General features: G+C 45.8%; 1 protein-coding gene across 1 annotated transcript in view; it reads right to left on the reverse strand.

Annotated features, from left to right (window-relative positions):
* Nucleotides 1-834: 834 nt before the first annotated feature.
* LOC148537855 (cilia- and flagella-associated protein 337-like) overlaps nt 835-16,922 on the reverse strand; it is an 87,076-nt gene continuing 70,988 nt past the window's right edge. Inside the window, exons 23-30 of the mRNA XM_088460169.1 lie at nt 16,232-16,324; nt 16,079-16,137; nt 14,388-14,529; nt 14,153-14,192; nt 7,328-7,416; nt 5,869-6,005; nt 2,819-2,895; nt 835-2,116 (exon numbers count right to left, since the gene is read on the reverse strand). Coding sequence (XP_088316295.1) covers nt 1,924-2,116; nt 2,819-2,895; nt 5,869-6,005; nt 7,328-7,416; nt 14,153-14,192; nt 14,388-14,529; nt 16,079-16,137; nt 16,232-16,324 — 830 coding nt within the window. The 3' untranslated portion in view covers nt 835-1,923. The remainder of the gene's footprint in view (nt 2,117-2,818; nt 2,896-5,868; nt 6,006-7,327; nt 7,417-14,152; nt 14,193-14,387; nt 14,530-16,078; nt 16,138-16,231; nt 16,325-16,922) is intronic.

Raw genomic sequence — 16,922 nt, forward strand, 5'->3', positions numbered from 1 at the left:
TGGGCTAAATGTAGTAGCCTGTGAGCTTCTGATGCTGGTTTAGCCTTTAAAATGATTGCCGCTTTAAAAATATGGGGAGACACGCATAAATCCCCGTAGTGTTGGAAGCTTGCAGACCAGGGCCGTAGCTTACATTTTGCGCTCCCTACAAAAATGTATCTCTCAAGGCTCTAGATCAGGGGTCTTCCAACTTGGCCCTCCAGATGCTGTGGAACTACACATCCCAGCATGCACTGCACATAGTTTTAGCATGCTGTTATATCAAAAAGGTGGCAGTGCATCCTGGGATGTGTAGTTCCACAGCAGCTGGAGGGCCAAGTTTGAAGACCCCTGCTCTAAATAAATTAATGCCACACCCCCAGTCCTCCTATTGGCTGTGTTTGGCATCAAGACCTTTGAAGACCTATTTTCTCCATCTTCTATTCTCCCTTTTCCCAAGCTCGGTGCTAAATTTTAACTTAGGTCCCTCAGCCTGGTTTTACTACAATCAGCTTAGGCACTGGGTGAATCAATGAGCACTACCCTGGCTGTCTTTCCTACACCCCCGCTCTGAATCACAGCATCCTCCTGTGGTGCTATATCCGATTGGATTCACATAATGTCTCCCTCTCACTTATTAGGCACAGGTGCCTAAATTAGTACCTCAGTCAATTTGATTTATCCACCTGTGCTCAACCATGGATATCTCGACAACCTGAACTGTTGTGGTGCCTTGAGGACCACGTTTGGGAACCTCTGGACTAGTGAATATAAAACCAATGGAAAATTATTAGAAAACATCTCTGAATACACTCTAGTGTAATGTTATGTGAGACAGCAATGAACAAGGAGAGATAAATAAAATGGTATAATTAGCAGACAATTACAATATAGAGCTGGCAGGGGCAGAAGACAGATAGGCGGGGAGTCTTGCAGGAGGGCACATCCAGCGTCCAATGCACAGGGGGTGAAGTACTCAGAGACTGGCATGAAGTAAGGGTCTTGGGCAGAACAAATCCTCCACAAAGTCCAGGAAGCAGGCGGCAACTAATGGAATGTGTCTGCAGCCAACCGGACCCATAGCAGAGCCGGCAGTAAATACACTTACAGAGGGAATAAGTTAGTTCAGGTATTCCCCGAGATATTCGAGGGTTCGACAGTACAGATGTACCACTCAGAGGGACAGGATGCACCAGTAATTAAGGCACTGGGTCTAATGTTCCACCAATTGAACTGAACAGACTGCAGAGTAGAAAGTGCAGCTACAGACCGGCGGCTGTCCACAAGTCCAACAGTGGAGTAAGGGTACTTCGGTATTCAGGTTGGCAGGATACTAATATGTAGGTGCTGCTCCACCTCATCAGATCACCCTAATTGCTTCAAGAATCCGCAGGCAGGGGAATCCAGTGTACAGCTCAGACAGTAAGCTCCATCAGCGGGGTAGATCCAATGGGAACCCATTTTCACTCCTGCACACTGACAGTCAGCAGCCCTGATAGGAGTAGAGACGCACCAACAGAGTTCATCCGATGCGCACCCCCAGCAGCAGACGATATGGTTCAGCTGCTAGATGCCATTGGGAGAGCGGGGTTGTGGCAGAGGCAGTGGCACATGAGCAGGTACTGGCGCACGGGAAAGCACAGGTAGAATGTTTTGAAGAGTCACAGCAGACAATGGCTAAGGCTGTAATTTTGATCCATGCTGGAACCTACTGTGACAGGACACCTGCAGTTAGCCACGGAGGAGGTCACTAGGACAACATCACCAGCTTGGAGCGCCGCCAGCACAAGGTGTCTAGAGCAGGAGAGAGACCAATATCCAAAATGGTCCGGTGGAGTAAGTCAAGGGCAGGGGTATTCGCGGGGCCACTGGTAGGTATTCTAGATGGAGAGGGTGATAAAGTAGGATGTTATACCACCAGTAATTGGCTACCCGCTTCCAACATCACGCCAGAGTGTGGCTCGAGGCGATCATACAGGCCGTTCTTGATGACCTGTCCACCGAAAGATTTAATTTGGCCGTCCGTTTAACTATGACAGGCTTGATATCCAAGTCAAAGTACTGTAGGGTATTAAAAGTACTTGGCCCGCCATGGTCCAGAGGTTTGTGGGTGATGGTGTACCGCTCGTGACGTAACCTGCAAAACAGAGTACAGTATATAAGGGACAATATACTTGTTTCTTAAGAATTACAATTATGAATAAAAGTGTTTAGCAAAATTGTGTTATATTCTATAAAGGTTAATTGACTCTAAAATACAGGATGCCATTGATAAAGCCCTGCTTTTCTCTATAGAACTAGTATATTGGACCTGGATCACCTCAGTTGCCTCCCCACCGTCTGACTGGCACCAGCCCATCTATCCTCTGCTCTACCCCCCACAGTAATGCAGCTGCTCGGTCCTGTAGAGATGAAGGAAAAATAAAACCCTCACCCACCGATTGATGGATCCATAGTACTAGTACACGAGATAAAAAGGCCTTTAGGTTCTATTTTGTGGATTACTTCTTTTCTTTACAGTGATATATAGAGATGAAACCACTACATGAGAGCATTTATGGTGACTGTTCCGCAGGTAACTGTAGAAAATGTGGTGTACTGTAGAGCAACCAATCAGATAAGTGTTTTAATTTTCTCAACTGCACTAGTAAAATGACAGAATCTGATTGGGTGATAGGGGAAAGACCTACCTATAATATAGTTTTCATAAACCACTTTCATTATGTTGGGGAAATAAATGTTTTCCTTAGAGAAATGGACTTTCCAAAATTGAAGCTATTATACGGATCTCTTGCAACAGTTTAAGTGCTGCTGTTAAAGACATAAGAAGACGTCTTACCGCTTTCCCTGGCCATGGCAGAAGCTCTTCTTATTTATCATCTCCTGGATTTCCTCCTCTGTTACAGTGATGTCATTCTGCAAGGTGTATCATTGTGTTAGGATACATGAAGGGCAAGCACGCATGGTCTATGGGGGAGATTATTCAATACTGGATGGAATTGTAAATCTGCACACAAGCACACCCCTGCTACATTAGCAATCCCAGCACTGCGAAGAAGGTTGCATGCTGGGATCACCATCGTGATCATCAGATGCGATGGTGGACGGCGCCGGGCCACCAGCCAATTGAGTAAGCTTCAACTTATTCAGGCTGGCTGGCTTGCGAAGCCAGGAACTGCGTCTGTGGACGCAGCCCCTGGCCTTGCCACTCCCCGAAAACGGAGCGGACACGCCCCCTTTTCTGGGAACGCCGGCCGCCCCCATCCAGCCCCTTAGATGGCTATGCCTGTCAATCAGGCAGAGGCATAGAAGGGGCTGCGTGTGATCATGCAACGGGTCCTGCACATGCGCAGATTCCTGGTAATAGGGAATCTGCGCTCAGCATTGCACTGAATTAGCTCCTATATGAAGAAACACTTAGGCAAACACTACGTAAACAAGAATTAAATAGTAACTTGTATATACATACTGTAAACATTTTATTCTTAATGAATGACCCTTTGTAAGGAAAGGGCTGTATAAACAGCTAATGGTTTGTAGAAAGACAGCTCAGGCTGGTTGGGCTTAGCCTTAGGCAACCAATCAGCCTCTTGTTTCATCATGTCACCATTTCTTTTCAGCTATGTCTGCATGGCGACATTATTCCTTTTATACAGGTGAGATGAGGAATTTGGGACATGGATCTCAGTAGTGATGGAGAGGAAAAGGTGAGGAAATAACATAAATATGGCCCAAGTTACTACTGAGCGTAATAATTAATATAGTTGTATTACTTCTCAATGTGCTTGTTACCAGTATGGTCTTATCTGTCTAATCACACTATACAGTATGTAACCAGATAACCAATGGGAGCACAAAATACAGATCTGAAATTATTTACTATCAAGATTATAAAAAAGCTGAAGCAATATTGAATATGTTCCATTCTGTCACTGCTCTGCTCTGTTTCCCAGTCATCATTCTATGGGGCTTATTCATTAGTACCAACCAATGGCTGCGTTTTTGCACGCAGCGGCTATGCAACAATATGCAAATGCAAAAGGATGAAAAAGATGCCTCCTGCCAGCTTCTGTGATCCGCTGGCTGCGTCCAAAGACGCAGCATTGGATCACTATTGGGAACATTGGACAGGCATCGGCTATCTGTGTAACCCTAAGGGTACTCAGAAAGGCTGCCACTTCAGAAGATGCAGTCTCTGGTCTCGGCACACCCATAAAACGGAGGCAACACGTCTTCGTTTTGTACAACGGTCTCTGGACCTCATTCAGAGGCGGTCGTTAGTTGCAAGCGGTTGCATTGAATCAGGGCGGCCGCTTGCATCCTGAACGACCGCCTCCTTGTTGATCGCTAAGCTGTGGGTTAACACCCACAGCTCTAGCGACCGACATGGGTGATGGTCACGATGGGCAAGACCTCGCGACTATCGTGGCTTACGACCAGACCCTAAGGTTGGGTCTGGGCACTCGTAAGCCCCAGGGAGCTTCCTGCTCTGATCGAGCAGGAAGCTCCCCACTGACATCAGCAATGATGTCAGTGGGGCCGCCCCCAGACGGCAAGTGTTCCGGTGGGAACGGCTCCGTTTGGGCAGGCACACCCCCTGCCCGCCTCCCAAACGGGGCGAGCTGTCACTCACCATCGACAGCTCGCCCCCTTTGGTGCGAGACCCCTAGCGATGGAGCGTCCGTCGCTAGCCAGGTCTCGTGCATGCGCACGATGGAGCCGGCTCCGTCGTGCGCATGCCCAGTGAGGCAACATCGAGTCGGTTGCGAACGCTCAGCGCTTGCGACCGACTCTGAATGACCCCCTCTGTCTCCTCCCCAACATCGCACCCGGAAGAAGCAGCAGCACAGAGGTTCCGGCACAGTTAACTATACATTGGTCAATAGCATCTGGGTCCGAATCAGGCCCAATGTCCCCACGTAAATTAAATTTCCAACTTGCCTTGATTTATTGTGGCAGACACTAATACACAGGAGTAAATCAGTATTGCTCCAATGCCGCGAGCCCTACCAGTACTACTTTCACTGCTAACTAGTAGTGGCGAAAGTTTACACTGATCTTAATGTACGCATGCGCACAGCGAGGGACGGTGGTGGAGGGATCCAACAGGAAGGAGCGAAGCTTAGCGGGTTAATGCCATCTGAAGATGGCGTTAGTTCCAGCAGTCAGCTTCTGAAAACTGAAAGTTTTCAGAGCTTGTGGAATAGATGGCGCTTACATGGGGTCACTAATGGTGAATGGGTCGATCCATAAAACATAAGGAAACTACTGTTCCCACATGCATAATGGACCTGATCATCTTGATGAACAGGCCCTTAAATGTCCTATACTCCCAGCTGATCTCTTCCATACATCATATATAAAAGCCTCTGGATTTCTCTAGTTTTTACATTTCCTTTTGGAGTTTATTCATTGAGCTGGGATTTGGCACGGTAAAAAACGCTGAAAACCGTTGATTTTGACAAATTGCAGCCAACTTAATAACCACTTTGTATTGTTTGTGCATATACAGGTAGCAGTCCTTCTAGTCACCAGGATTCCCGACCGTGGGGATTCCGGCGCTCAGAATGCCAGCACTGGAATCCCGACACCTGTCAGAAGACTCGGCGCCGGTATTCCGACCACTGGAATACCGAAGGTAAGTAGCGGGGTTAGGGGAGGGTTAACCCTGTCCTGATGCTGGTGTCAAGCACCCAAGTGCCGTCATCACGTACCCAAACCCTAGTCACCATCCAATAAATATGAATATATAACATGAAAATAAATATATATCGAAGAAGAATATGTCCTAAAGGTTATAGTTGTGATTTGTACAGTGGAGAAATGTCCACATTCCAGTTATGTTAGATATGACAAGGGCAGAAGCTAAACGCGGCCTGTTTCTCAAACCTTTAAATCTGAAGTTTTTCTCGGTGGGCGGTCTTCCGGCTCATGTGTTGTTTTTATTTTTGGAGCCTTGCTCAGCGGGTCTCTAAGGTTCTGGACTGGTGTACTACCCTCAGAGGGGTCTGCCTGCCCAAATGTACCTGGAAGAGCATGACAATGAACTGTGAGACAGTCACGGTTTATGAGATACTATCTATAGTTGCTAACATTTGCTATTACAGGTATGTAAAGATACAGTATATACAGTAGTGCTGTCCAATTCTGGTGGTTTCGGCGTATGGGTCCAACCACTCAAATGCTATCCCTGCAACGGCACACAGCCCCATTTTTTAGACTGGGGATGTAAGATAAACCCATGGAGCCTAGGGAGAAATGGTTGCACAGATACTTCAGGAATGAGAAGGTTGGGTACCATTTGACAATATGGCACTAAGTCTTAAATAAAAGATATTAAGGGCAAAAATAAAAAACAAAAGTGGTGTAATCCCCAAATCCCTCCCAAGCCTAAAAAAAAAAACATATGCACAGAAAAAAAGGGCAGACAGATGTAACTGTATATACTTTTATATGCTAGTTCCCAGTTGGAGATTATAGGTACTATGCTAATTCTGACTCAGGGCAGCTGGTGATTACAGGCACTGTATAAGTTCCTGACTGAGGGAAGCTGGTGATTACAGGCACTGTGTTAAGGTGCCCATACACTTGCGATGGATCGCCGCAATGCAGGGATGCGATCGGAAATTTCCGATCGCCCACCATCGATGTTCTGTGATCCGCCGCCGGATTGCAGACATTTGACATGTTAAGTGTCCCCGATTTGACGATTGCGATAATTTTTTGATCGTGATCATCAAATCGCAGAAATCCAACATGTTGGATTTCTGCGATCCTGCGATGCCGGGTTGCAGCATCGCGGCAATCCATCGCAGATGTATGGGGCCCATTAGCCATTGACTCAGTGCAGTTGGTGATTACATGTACTGTGTGTGGGAATATGTGTGTACTATTGGCAGTGGTATGGCAGAGTAGTTGTACACACCAGAAAATGCCCCGAGTTAATGACCAGCCCAGTACTTTACCAGTTGGGTTGTTTATTCAACTGTAATGTATAATTAGTACAGCCGCAGTCACAGTTATGCATATACAGACTCTCAGCATGGAGCAGAGCTTGAGCAGCTGGTGACTGTATGTGAGTAGCGATACAGGATACAAGCGGTATCAGCGGATGCAGCAGGATGGAACACACGGTAATAGCTGGGTCTCTCTGAAGCTGGTAAGTTCTAAATGGATCTGTCCAATTTAGCCATTTAGACGAGGCCAAATAGGAAAAAGATCCTTCAACTCAGTTCGTATGTGTTTTGGGTAGGTTACAGTAGCTTATTAGACAATCGTAGTACTTTTTACAATGCAATATTACTTTATTACTTATCAATGATAAGTTTGATAAGCAAAAATCACTAACCTACAAATTGTCCATCAATACTCCAGAGCCTCACTGCACAGTCTATAGATGAAGTCAAGACCATCTTCTCTTCGTCTATCACCTCCAGCCTAAGGAATGATTTGAAATATTGTTAATGGTCTATAACAGGTTTAAGAGTATATATAATAGTGTCCTAGTACTGTAAACCCACCGATTAAGGCTTTAAATTTAAAGTAGCAATAAGTTAAGAGGCAAAACTAACCTGCTTTTGACTTTTAAATTATTGCCTCTTTAAATCTACAGCCTTAATCGCAGAGATTGCACCGGTCCACGGACCTCGCACCCTATTATATATATATATATCTCTTAATCTTTAATACAATATGGAGGGTATCACTATAGGGACAAACAAGCTTAGACCCAGGGAAAAATTGCAACTGAACTTTAAGAAAAAAAAAAAACTCCCTGAGACATCACGACGAGTCTTCAGCTGCATTTTATACATTTAATATTTCTAAACCAAAACTGATTGTAACCAGCCAGGGGCATAATACTATAGCCATAACATTAACCAGCCCAGTTTGGTCAGCCCAGAGCTGGAATTCCTTGGAAAGTTGGGACCCCAAAAATAAAATGTGGTCCCCCTCCCAAGGATAGTAAAATAATAGTTATGATTACGAATATTGTTCGTTACTGGTAGACTATAAGTACCAACAAGCCAGCCCTAGCATGCCGACACTTGTGGAACAACAAGTGCAATCATGCCTGGACATTAAGGGTCCACTGGAATCTGTAGTCTGCCTGTAAAGAAAATAATAAAATAAACACAATACACTCACACCGACTGTTTTAATATTTTATTCAAAAAAACAAAGTTTCATACTTACCAAATCCTTGGGTGGCCTCCTCTTTGTTCCATGTAGGCATCCAAATGTGTACATTGTGTACAGTGCCTAACTCAAATGACAGATCACTCACAGTTACTGCCATTAAAATGAATGGGGATGCGCTGATTGGCTGGGAGCATGGGAGCGGCTCTGGGCTGACCAGTTTGGGGCTGGTTAATGTTATGGCAGAGGGACCCCAGGCTCTAAGTCTCCCTGCTATAGAATCGTCCCCCCAGCTGCTTCAGCTTGGTGCTGGTTATTGGAGAATAGAGGGAACTCCACACAGTTTTTTCCCCCTATTTTCCAATACCAGTCTAGGCTGAGAGGTCCAGGGTTGGTTATTGTTTTGTTAATAAGAATATATTTAAATGTGTGAATTGGGGAACCAAGGAAGTTACGCTGAGGAACCAAGGAAGTTACGCAAATGTTGCAAATTAAATTCATTTGTAGCATTGTTCTTTCTGATTATTGTAATTTTGGAATAGAAGATTACTCCAGTCGGCTCATTTGTCTACTTGCTTCATTCAGAAACATATTTCTTTCAAAATGTTACAAACACTCCCTTCTTTTACATCGAACAACTGCAAAACCTGCTATGTACCAAGAGTGGCCAGCAGACTTGTTCCCGCGTAGGCCGTGTTTACAACAGACATCTAACTAGATTATGCTGAGAGGAAAAGTGTAAGGGGTTCCTGGTATCACCAAGGAACAGGCTTTATTTTACTTACAGTATATACAATTTTACATTTTCTATACATTTATTTTAAATATCATACACTTATTTGTGACCTCTGCAGCCCCCATGTTATACATTGCACATAAAATAGGATTTTTGATCAATTTACCGTTGAAACCCTTTCTCTTAAGCAGGCTGGGGTACACTAGACCATGGGGATTGTAGGTTGTGGCTGGAGCTGGCACTTAATAAAAACTGTAGCTCTAATTCCTATTCTCCTCTTCCCTGCAATCCCACAATTCCAGTACTTCTTTAACCACTTAACTGCCGATTTTTTTACCGTGTATCAATTAGAAAATATTTAATATTTATATAAAAGAGTAGAATAATACATATGTTATCTCTAAATGCTCACTTTAAAACATATATACAATCTGTAAAACCTAAAAACTCTAAACTACAAAAAAAGAATTCAATTTTAACACGTTAATACATTGTATCAGCTGGTTGCTAAAACCCTTTTGAAAGGGTCCACAATAAACCTCTCTTGGTATTTGTTGTTGCAACTGTAGAAATTAGTGCAGTAAAATCCACTGATCCTTGAGATCTTTTAACCAGATAGCCGCGTCCAGCTAAATTGGTTACTAGAAATTTTTAGTGAATTATAAATTAATCAGTCACCAAACAATATTATAGCAATCCCTGAGAAAAATCCGTTAATTGCTAGGATCCACCATGTTCATACTGCTCATATATAGTCAATCGTTGGATTAATAAAAGGAGCAGAGAAAGTGTCCCAAATGGTGTCAAAATTATTTGCTCTATAGAATCAATTAATTGTGATCCCTTCTAGTGCCTAAGACTTAAGTTTTCTGTTTTTATTGACAATTTTTTTTAGCAAAACCGGTCAGAAATTGCAGGAAAGTCCTGGGAGTCAGAGGAGAACCATTCTGCACATGCGTAGAACAAATTTCCTCTCCAAAAACATCTATAGAATGTAAGCTCTCACAAGCAGGGCCCTATTCCCTTATGTGCTTTTCCTTCCCTCACTCATACGATCATCTACTCAAAACTCTCCACAAGGGCACTTAACACTTGGTAGCTGACGCCCTACTGCTTTTTTTGAGTGTTATGATCGCTGCAGCAATGTTTCTAAACCATGTTCTTATTCATTGTCTTGTACTGTAAGGCGCTATTTTACGAGTTTGCTCATTTGTTAATGTACTTTGTGAGGCGCTGCGGAACCCTTGTGGTGCCATATAAATAAAGGATAATAATAATAATTTAAAAAAAGCAGCGGGTGGTTCGGTCGCACCTTGTCAGCTGAAGCACAGCTACCTGCGTTCGCACCCATACGACTACGTCAGTTAAGTGGTTAAAAGAGTCCAGAGAGGAGTAGCAGGAACCTCATGAAACTGTTTAGAACAACCAAACAAACCAGTAGGGAAAAGATCGGTCAAGAACCAAACAGCTCGCACGACTGAGCATGAGGGAGGGCTCGCAGTCTTCCCCAGCCTGCTTAAGAGAAAGGGATTCAACAGTAAGTTGACCAAAAATCCTATTTTCTCTTGCAGCAAGGCTGGGGAACACTGGACCATGGGACGTTCAAAAGCCGCCCCCAGAGGAGGGAACACTCGAGCTTCCTGACCGGAGTACTGTACGCCCAAAGTGGGTGCTGCCGGAGGCCAAAAAACCTGAAACGTAAATACAAGCAAACATGCGGACAGGGGACCAGATTGCCGCACACTGGACTTGTGCTTCTGAAGTCCCGTGTTGCGCTGCCCAAGAGATCACCGCCGCCCCAGCGGTAGGCGCTGACACCAAGTCTGGTGGCGGTCAACCCGTCCCAGAAGAGGCTGAGTAATCACCAAGCTGATCCAACGTGCAAAGGTCTGCTGAGTAGCCAGCCAACCTTATTCCAACACATCATAAAGAACCCATAGAGAACAGTGCGGCGTACCAAAGAAGACGCGTCCAAGGAAATCTTCATAGCTCAGCCAAACTAGCAGAGTCAGATGATCCCAGTCCCGGGAATTCACAAAAGGAGGAATAACCGGAAGGACAACATCCGAAACCAGCGTTGACTGGAATCGTAAAACATGTATGGAGAACTGCACAATCTACATGGAAGACGAGCAAATACGTAACTATGCCGAGGAAAGGCAATAGCCATAAGGAGGAACAACTTCCAAACAACAGACTGAAGATCCATTGAATGCAATGACTCCAATGGAGCCTGTGTGAGAGCAGAGTAGACTAGATTAAGAATCCACGGCTCCACCTGCGGATGCAACTGTGGCAAATACGCAGCCCACCATGCAAAAATGGATTGGACCCTTGGAGGAAGAGACAAACACAGCTGGAAAGAAAATGACAGGGCTAAAACCTGTAACGTCATGAGACAAAGTCAGCAGCCGGCGTCTCAACCCTTCAGAAGGAAGGTGCATAAATGTGAGAGGCGAAAACTTGTAACGGTTACACCACAAGAGGTAGCGTTTCCAAACCTGGAGGTAAGCACGACCATGAGCGTTATCACTCCCAGGCCCAGAAGTCCAGGCACAAAAAACAACTGAGGAAGTCCCCCGGTAGAAAAGAACCTAGTTGTAGCAGGTCTGGACAAAGTGAAAGACACCACCCCGGGTCTACTGACCTCGGGAGAATAACCATGTACCATCACCAGTGCCGCCAGCCTGGAGCCACCAGGATTACCCTCATTCGGGAAGCCTTAATGCCCCTGGAGACCTGAAGGAACAGTGTGGACAGTGGAAAGAGAAAGAGACCACTGCCTTGAGAGAAACGTGGTTCTGCTGAGGAAGTCCACTGTCCAATGTCCCACTACCGGCAAGACCACCACTGAGAGAGACGGAACAAAGGTTTCCACCCCGGAAAGACTACGGTATCGATGCCATGCACTTTTTCCAGCCAGGAGATGGCTGAAGAAGTCACTAAAATGGTCGCTGACCCCAAGCAAGTACCCACCCTACCACGTGCAAGTGAACTGGGAACTCCCTTAGGCTTCTTTAAAGCCGGGTCCCCAGAACGGAGATTGTTACCATACATTCTGCCCCTGGAAAATGAACTCCTGCTTGCGAAGAAGCGGCTTGTGTCAGACTGACCTTCCAAGGGCGCACCACCTTAAAGGAGAAACGAAAACTTGGCAATGTGGACCCCACCACTAGGGACGTCCACTGACAGAGAAAGTCCTTACCAAACCAAAGATAGTGTATCCAGTACTGAATGCGTATGCATAGCGTAGAGCCAAAGGGCCCTTCAAGCCAAACCAGCCATAGCCGACAACCCGGAAGCTACTTGTGCCCCATCTTGCCTGGCCTCCCACACAGAGCTTGCAGCGTATGATCTACCAATGCACAACGGAATCCCAAGGCGAATAACTGTGAAGCCCTATGACAAAGATGGTAGCTGTAGTGACCCAAGGCCGGATAACAACCCCAGAACCTATCAAACTAGACCGGAGACAATCCTCCAAGGTCTAGCTAGTGGAACAGAGCCCTCCGAATCCGGCGTCTCCTAGGCCTTCCTGATGAGTCTGGAGAGATGCGCCGAAGGGAAAGTAGTGACTTTTCATCGCCAATGCTTGAACAGACCCAGAGCCATGGGACTCAAGAACTAAACCGCCCACAGAGTGGTACGCAGCAGCAATGAGATGGAAAGACAGCAGGTCCTATTCCTTAGGGACAGCGCAAGTCTGCGCAAGGTCTTTCCTTTGTGAAAATGCTAATGGGGCCCTGGGAGGAAGAACACGCCTCCACCTGCACCTTGCACAGCAGTGGAGCCCTGCAAAAAAAACGCAGCAAAATAGAGGAACCTGATGCAAGTTGTGATGCCGCACGCTGCAAAGCCTGGAGCCAGAGCGGGACATACCTAGGCTAGGAACTTAAACCTATAGAGGGAACAAAACCCGTGCCCGAGATGAGGGAACACCCAATCCTGAACTTGGTCTCCCTGTGAAGCGCCACCAGCTGTCCTAGGGCGCACCCTGACATGTTGAGAGCCCCAGCCCACACAGGTCCCACCCTGCTGGACGCAGCGTCCCAGATGCCTACACATCACAAGGACCCAAGGGCAACTGCTCGTTACCCCACGCATGGAAGTAAACTGCGCCCAAAATACAGCAAAATCCCTGCATGCAAACTCCACACAGTTAGGGCTGGAGCGAGAATCGAACCCATTACTCCAGTGCGGTGAGGCAACAATGCTAACCATTATGCAGTCATTGTCAGGGTAGTGGATAGATTCCATCAGTTACTGTCCAAGATCAGTGGCCACTAGCTACATGGACATAGAGGCGGTATATAAACCTGTGGCGACTCAGATAGGGAACATATCAAATATTAAACAGTTAAGATCAGATACTATGGTTAAACCCGGCTGACCCGTGTAGTCTGTGGTGTGCGTGCTCCTCCTGCATCTGTGTGAGGAAAGCCGCTGCCAAAACAAGCACGGCAATGTGTGTGCAAGGGAGGCCGGCCGATACAAGCTCCGCCCCCCTATTCCGTGACTGCACTACTCCCCTGCCTGGGGAAAACACTTGTAAAAATCCAACCGAGCTGCCTGTGAGGTGCGCGCTCCCACAATGGAGCTGCTCTCCACAGAACTGGCAAGATAGCACCGTCATCCGGGACAGCACTGCCGCCCTGCCCCCTCTAAAAGGGTTCCGAACGCGCACTGTCCCCGGATCCAGGCAGTCTCTCAGAGAGACCGGAGTGCTCTGTGGGGAGTCTCGCTGGCGTGCATCCCAACCGCCGAAGCTGCATATTGACGAGCTGCCACAGCTCCCACAGCCGCCCGCATTCACGCTGCGCGCTGCTACAAGCTGTGCACAGCTCCTAACTAGAAAGAAAATACAAAAACTACAAATGAATAGTAAAAAGAAAACTACACTATAGAAGGGCTGCATAGCAGCCCATAAAAATTATGCCTAACTCCTCAGGCACTTAATGAAGACTGGAATTGTGGGATTGCAGGGCGGAGGAGCATAGAATTTAAAGCTAAAGTTTTTATTAAGTGCCAGCTCCAGCCCCAATTTACAATCCCCATGGTCCAGTGTTCCCCAGCCTTGCTGCAAGAGAAAATACAATGAGATATTTATCTGACCCTGCATTTTATATACAGTGGTCAGAGCACCTGGCGCTGGGACTCAACCCCTTCAGGGTCGCAGCCCCCAGGCTCAATCCAGCACAGTGATGTAGTTCATGTACAAAAAGTATAACCTTATCTATCTGTCTGTCTATCCATCTATAATATATATAACAGAAAACAAATGCAATAAATGTTACTCACGATGTAATAATGTCCACATGAGCCCTCCAGTGACTGACACCTACGGAAATTAAAACAAAGTTGTAACACAGTATGTAACATGAGTGTATTTTCTATGTGGTTCATGTTGTATGTTATTATTATGTAGTATTAATAATACATTCTCAAAATATCTCCCATAAACACAGCACTACATGGTATTTAAATGTCACCCAATATCTAAATCTTATAATGCACAATAAAAATTCAAACTTACACCTTGGAGAATCTGTTTCTGGCCCATCTTTGGCATAGTGTTTGATATCATAGACATAAATGTAGCCAATGTTGTCGGATACAAACATCAGCGAGTTGTCGTTAGTAACAGCAAGACTGCTGATCTGGGTCCCAATCATGGACTAAAGGAAGAGAAGAAACATGGACACAATATTATAGTCATTACTCAGACTTGCAGAATTAATGATTGGTTGTGGAGTAGACAGCATTGTGAGAGGAAGGTCAGATAGAAGGGAGCTACAGTAATCTAGAAGGGAAATGATAAGGGTGCGGGAGGCAGGCAGCGTCCTTTTTATACAAGTAAACAAATTATGGAATATAGTGAAAGTGTTGTACAAGCAGCAGTAGCAGGATTGGGAGAATTTCTGAATAAGTGGAAATAAGGAGAGATAGCAAGCTCAGAATATGGGCAGATTACTGGCGATATTAAACACAGACTATTAGGTTTGGAAGATGATAGGGGCAGACATTTTGGGGGGTTAAAAGAGATTATAATATACATTGGGATATATGGTGGGGGTATGGAGGAGGTGGGGGGTATTGCCATCCATTGCTGCTGAGGGATTTATTGTCCCTGGAGGATGATAGGTACAGTTACAATGGGGGACTATGGGCCTGATTCGGAGGCGCTCGCTTTTTGCGAGCGCTTGCTCTGAATCAGGGCAGAGTTTTATTATTTTTTTTTTTTTAACCAGCCCGCTCGCCAAGCTGTGGGTGCCCACCCACAGCTTGTGCGAGCGGGCTGGAGATGGTCGCGATTATCGCGACCATCGGCATTGTGAGGAGACCCTAAGGTAGGGTCTCAGCACTCGCAATGCCGAGAAGGACTTCCTGCTCTAATAGAGCAGGAAGTCCACTACTGACATCACGAATGATGTCAGTAGGGCCACCCACAAACGTCAGGCGTTCCTAAGGGAACGCCTCTGTTTGTGCAGCCACCCCCCCCCTACCTGCCTACAAAATGGGGCAAGCTGTAGATCAACGTCGTCAGCCGCCCCGTTTTGTTGCAAGCCCCGGAGCGAGTGAAGTTCTCACTCGCTCCGGGGCTCGCGCCGTCCTTGCGCAGTGGGCCACCATCAACCCACTTGCGAGCGCTATGCGCTTGCGAACGGGTCTGAATCAGGCCCTATGTACACAGGTGGGTGGGGGAGGGGGGCGGGAGGCATGATTTTTTTTTTTTTCAATAAAATATACAAAACAAAAACAAAATTAAATATGTTGCGATATGTGATATATAGTTCCCTTCATGAGATTTTATTTTCTTTAAACAATACTTTGATAAATGAGTTAGTGATAATTTAAAGTACATTTCTATTTTAGTGATTAAAGAACACGCATTGCCTGCTCACAGTGATGTCAGTGACTTGTGGGCTGCAACAGTATTGACCATAACCACAACTTAACTATGAGACATGACCAAAATGTAAGTCACTGGTTCCCGGTGAATTCCTAGGCGGTATCATGACATCCCACAAAATGGCTTCCACAGTGTTTAAACAACCAGTGCGCTATAAAGTAACCTGTATGTCTTGATGTATAGAATTGAATATAACTGAATGTTTTTGCTGCTACATCATGCCAGTGGCGATACCTCCTATTTGAATGTACTCCAGTGATTCACTAGCAGGAGGACATTATTTTTCGTGAAACCTGTGTAAGACGGACACTCACCGGTTTAAAACTTGCCATCAGTTTTCCTCCTTGTAATATATTCCAGAAATTGACAGTACCTTTAAAATATATATATAAAAAAAACAATGTGTTACTTCACCATACGGTAGTGCAGATCCTTATTGTAATCACTAGAGTTCTGTAATACGTTACCTTGCGGTCCATTGGAGACCAGAGATGCGACCACCTGTAGCTTCGTTGTCCGTTTTGTCAAAAACAGAATCTTGCTAACGCTTTTGTCTGTTGCTGTGACAAAGATATATATGTTACTGTTAGAGCACTGACTAATGCTGTACAGAGATGGGCATGCTTATAATCAGTACTTGTAGTAGCAGCAATAGCAGTAGCAAATACCGTATTATCTTTATGCCATTAAAGCTCTAACAAAGCTGTTTTAATCAACATCTGCATTAGGGCAAACAGTCTGGGACTGATTCTCGCGCTTCTGCTGCCGCTTTCCCTACAGCTGCGGCCTTGTACTCACCTTTACATGCTATGCAATCGGCCGAACTAAGGACCTGATTCAGACCCGCTCTCTAGCAAGCGGCCGCTCGTTGCAGACGATGTTTGCTAATGTGCGCATGCATGTAGTTCGCAGTGCGTGCGCACAAAATAGTACGAGTGATCGGATTTTTCTCACTCGCCCTGCAAGGACAGCCCAGTGGAATGAGTGACAGGAGAGGCCGTTTGTGGGTGGTAATAGGGGCAGGCCAGTGGTAACGGGGAGTGGAGTTTAGAACACAGCGTCATAGTGCACATCACCTGGTTGAATAATACACTGAAGTGCTCACAGTGCTTGCGGTAGGGTACAGTCAACCACAAGCGCTGCGGTCAGATCCGATAT

The sequence above is a fragment of the Taudactylus pleione genome, unplaced genomic scaffold, assembly GCF_031769625.1.
Source record: "Taudactylus pleione unplaced genomic scaffold, aTauple2 ptg000043l, whole genome shotgun sequence".
Classification (NCBI taxonomy): Eukaryota; Metazoa; Chordata; class Amphibia; order Anura; family Myobatrachidae; genus Taudactylus; species Taudactylus pleione.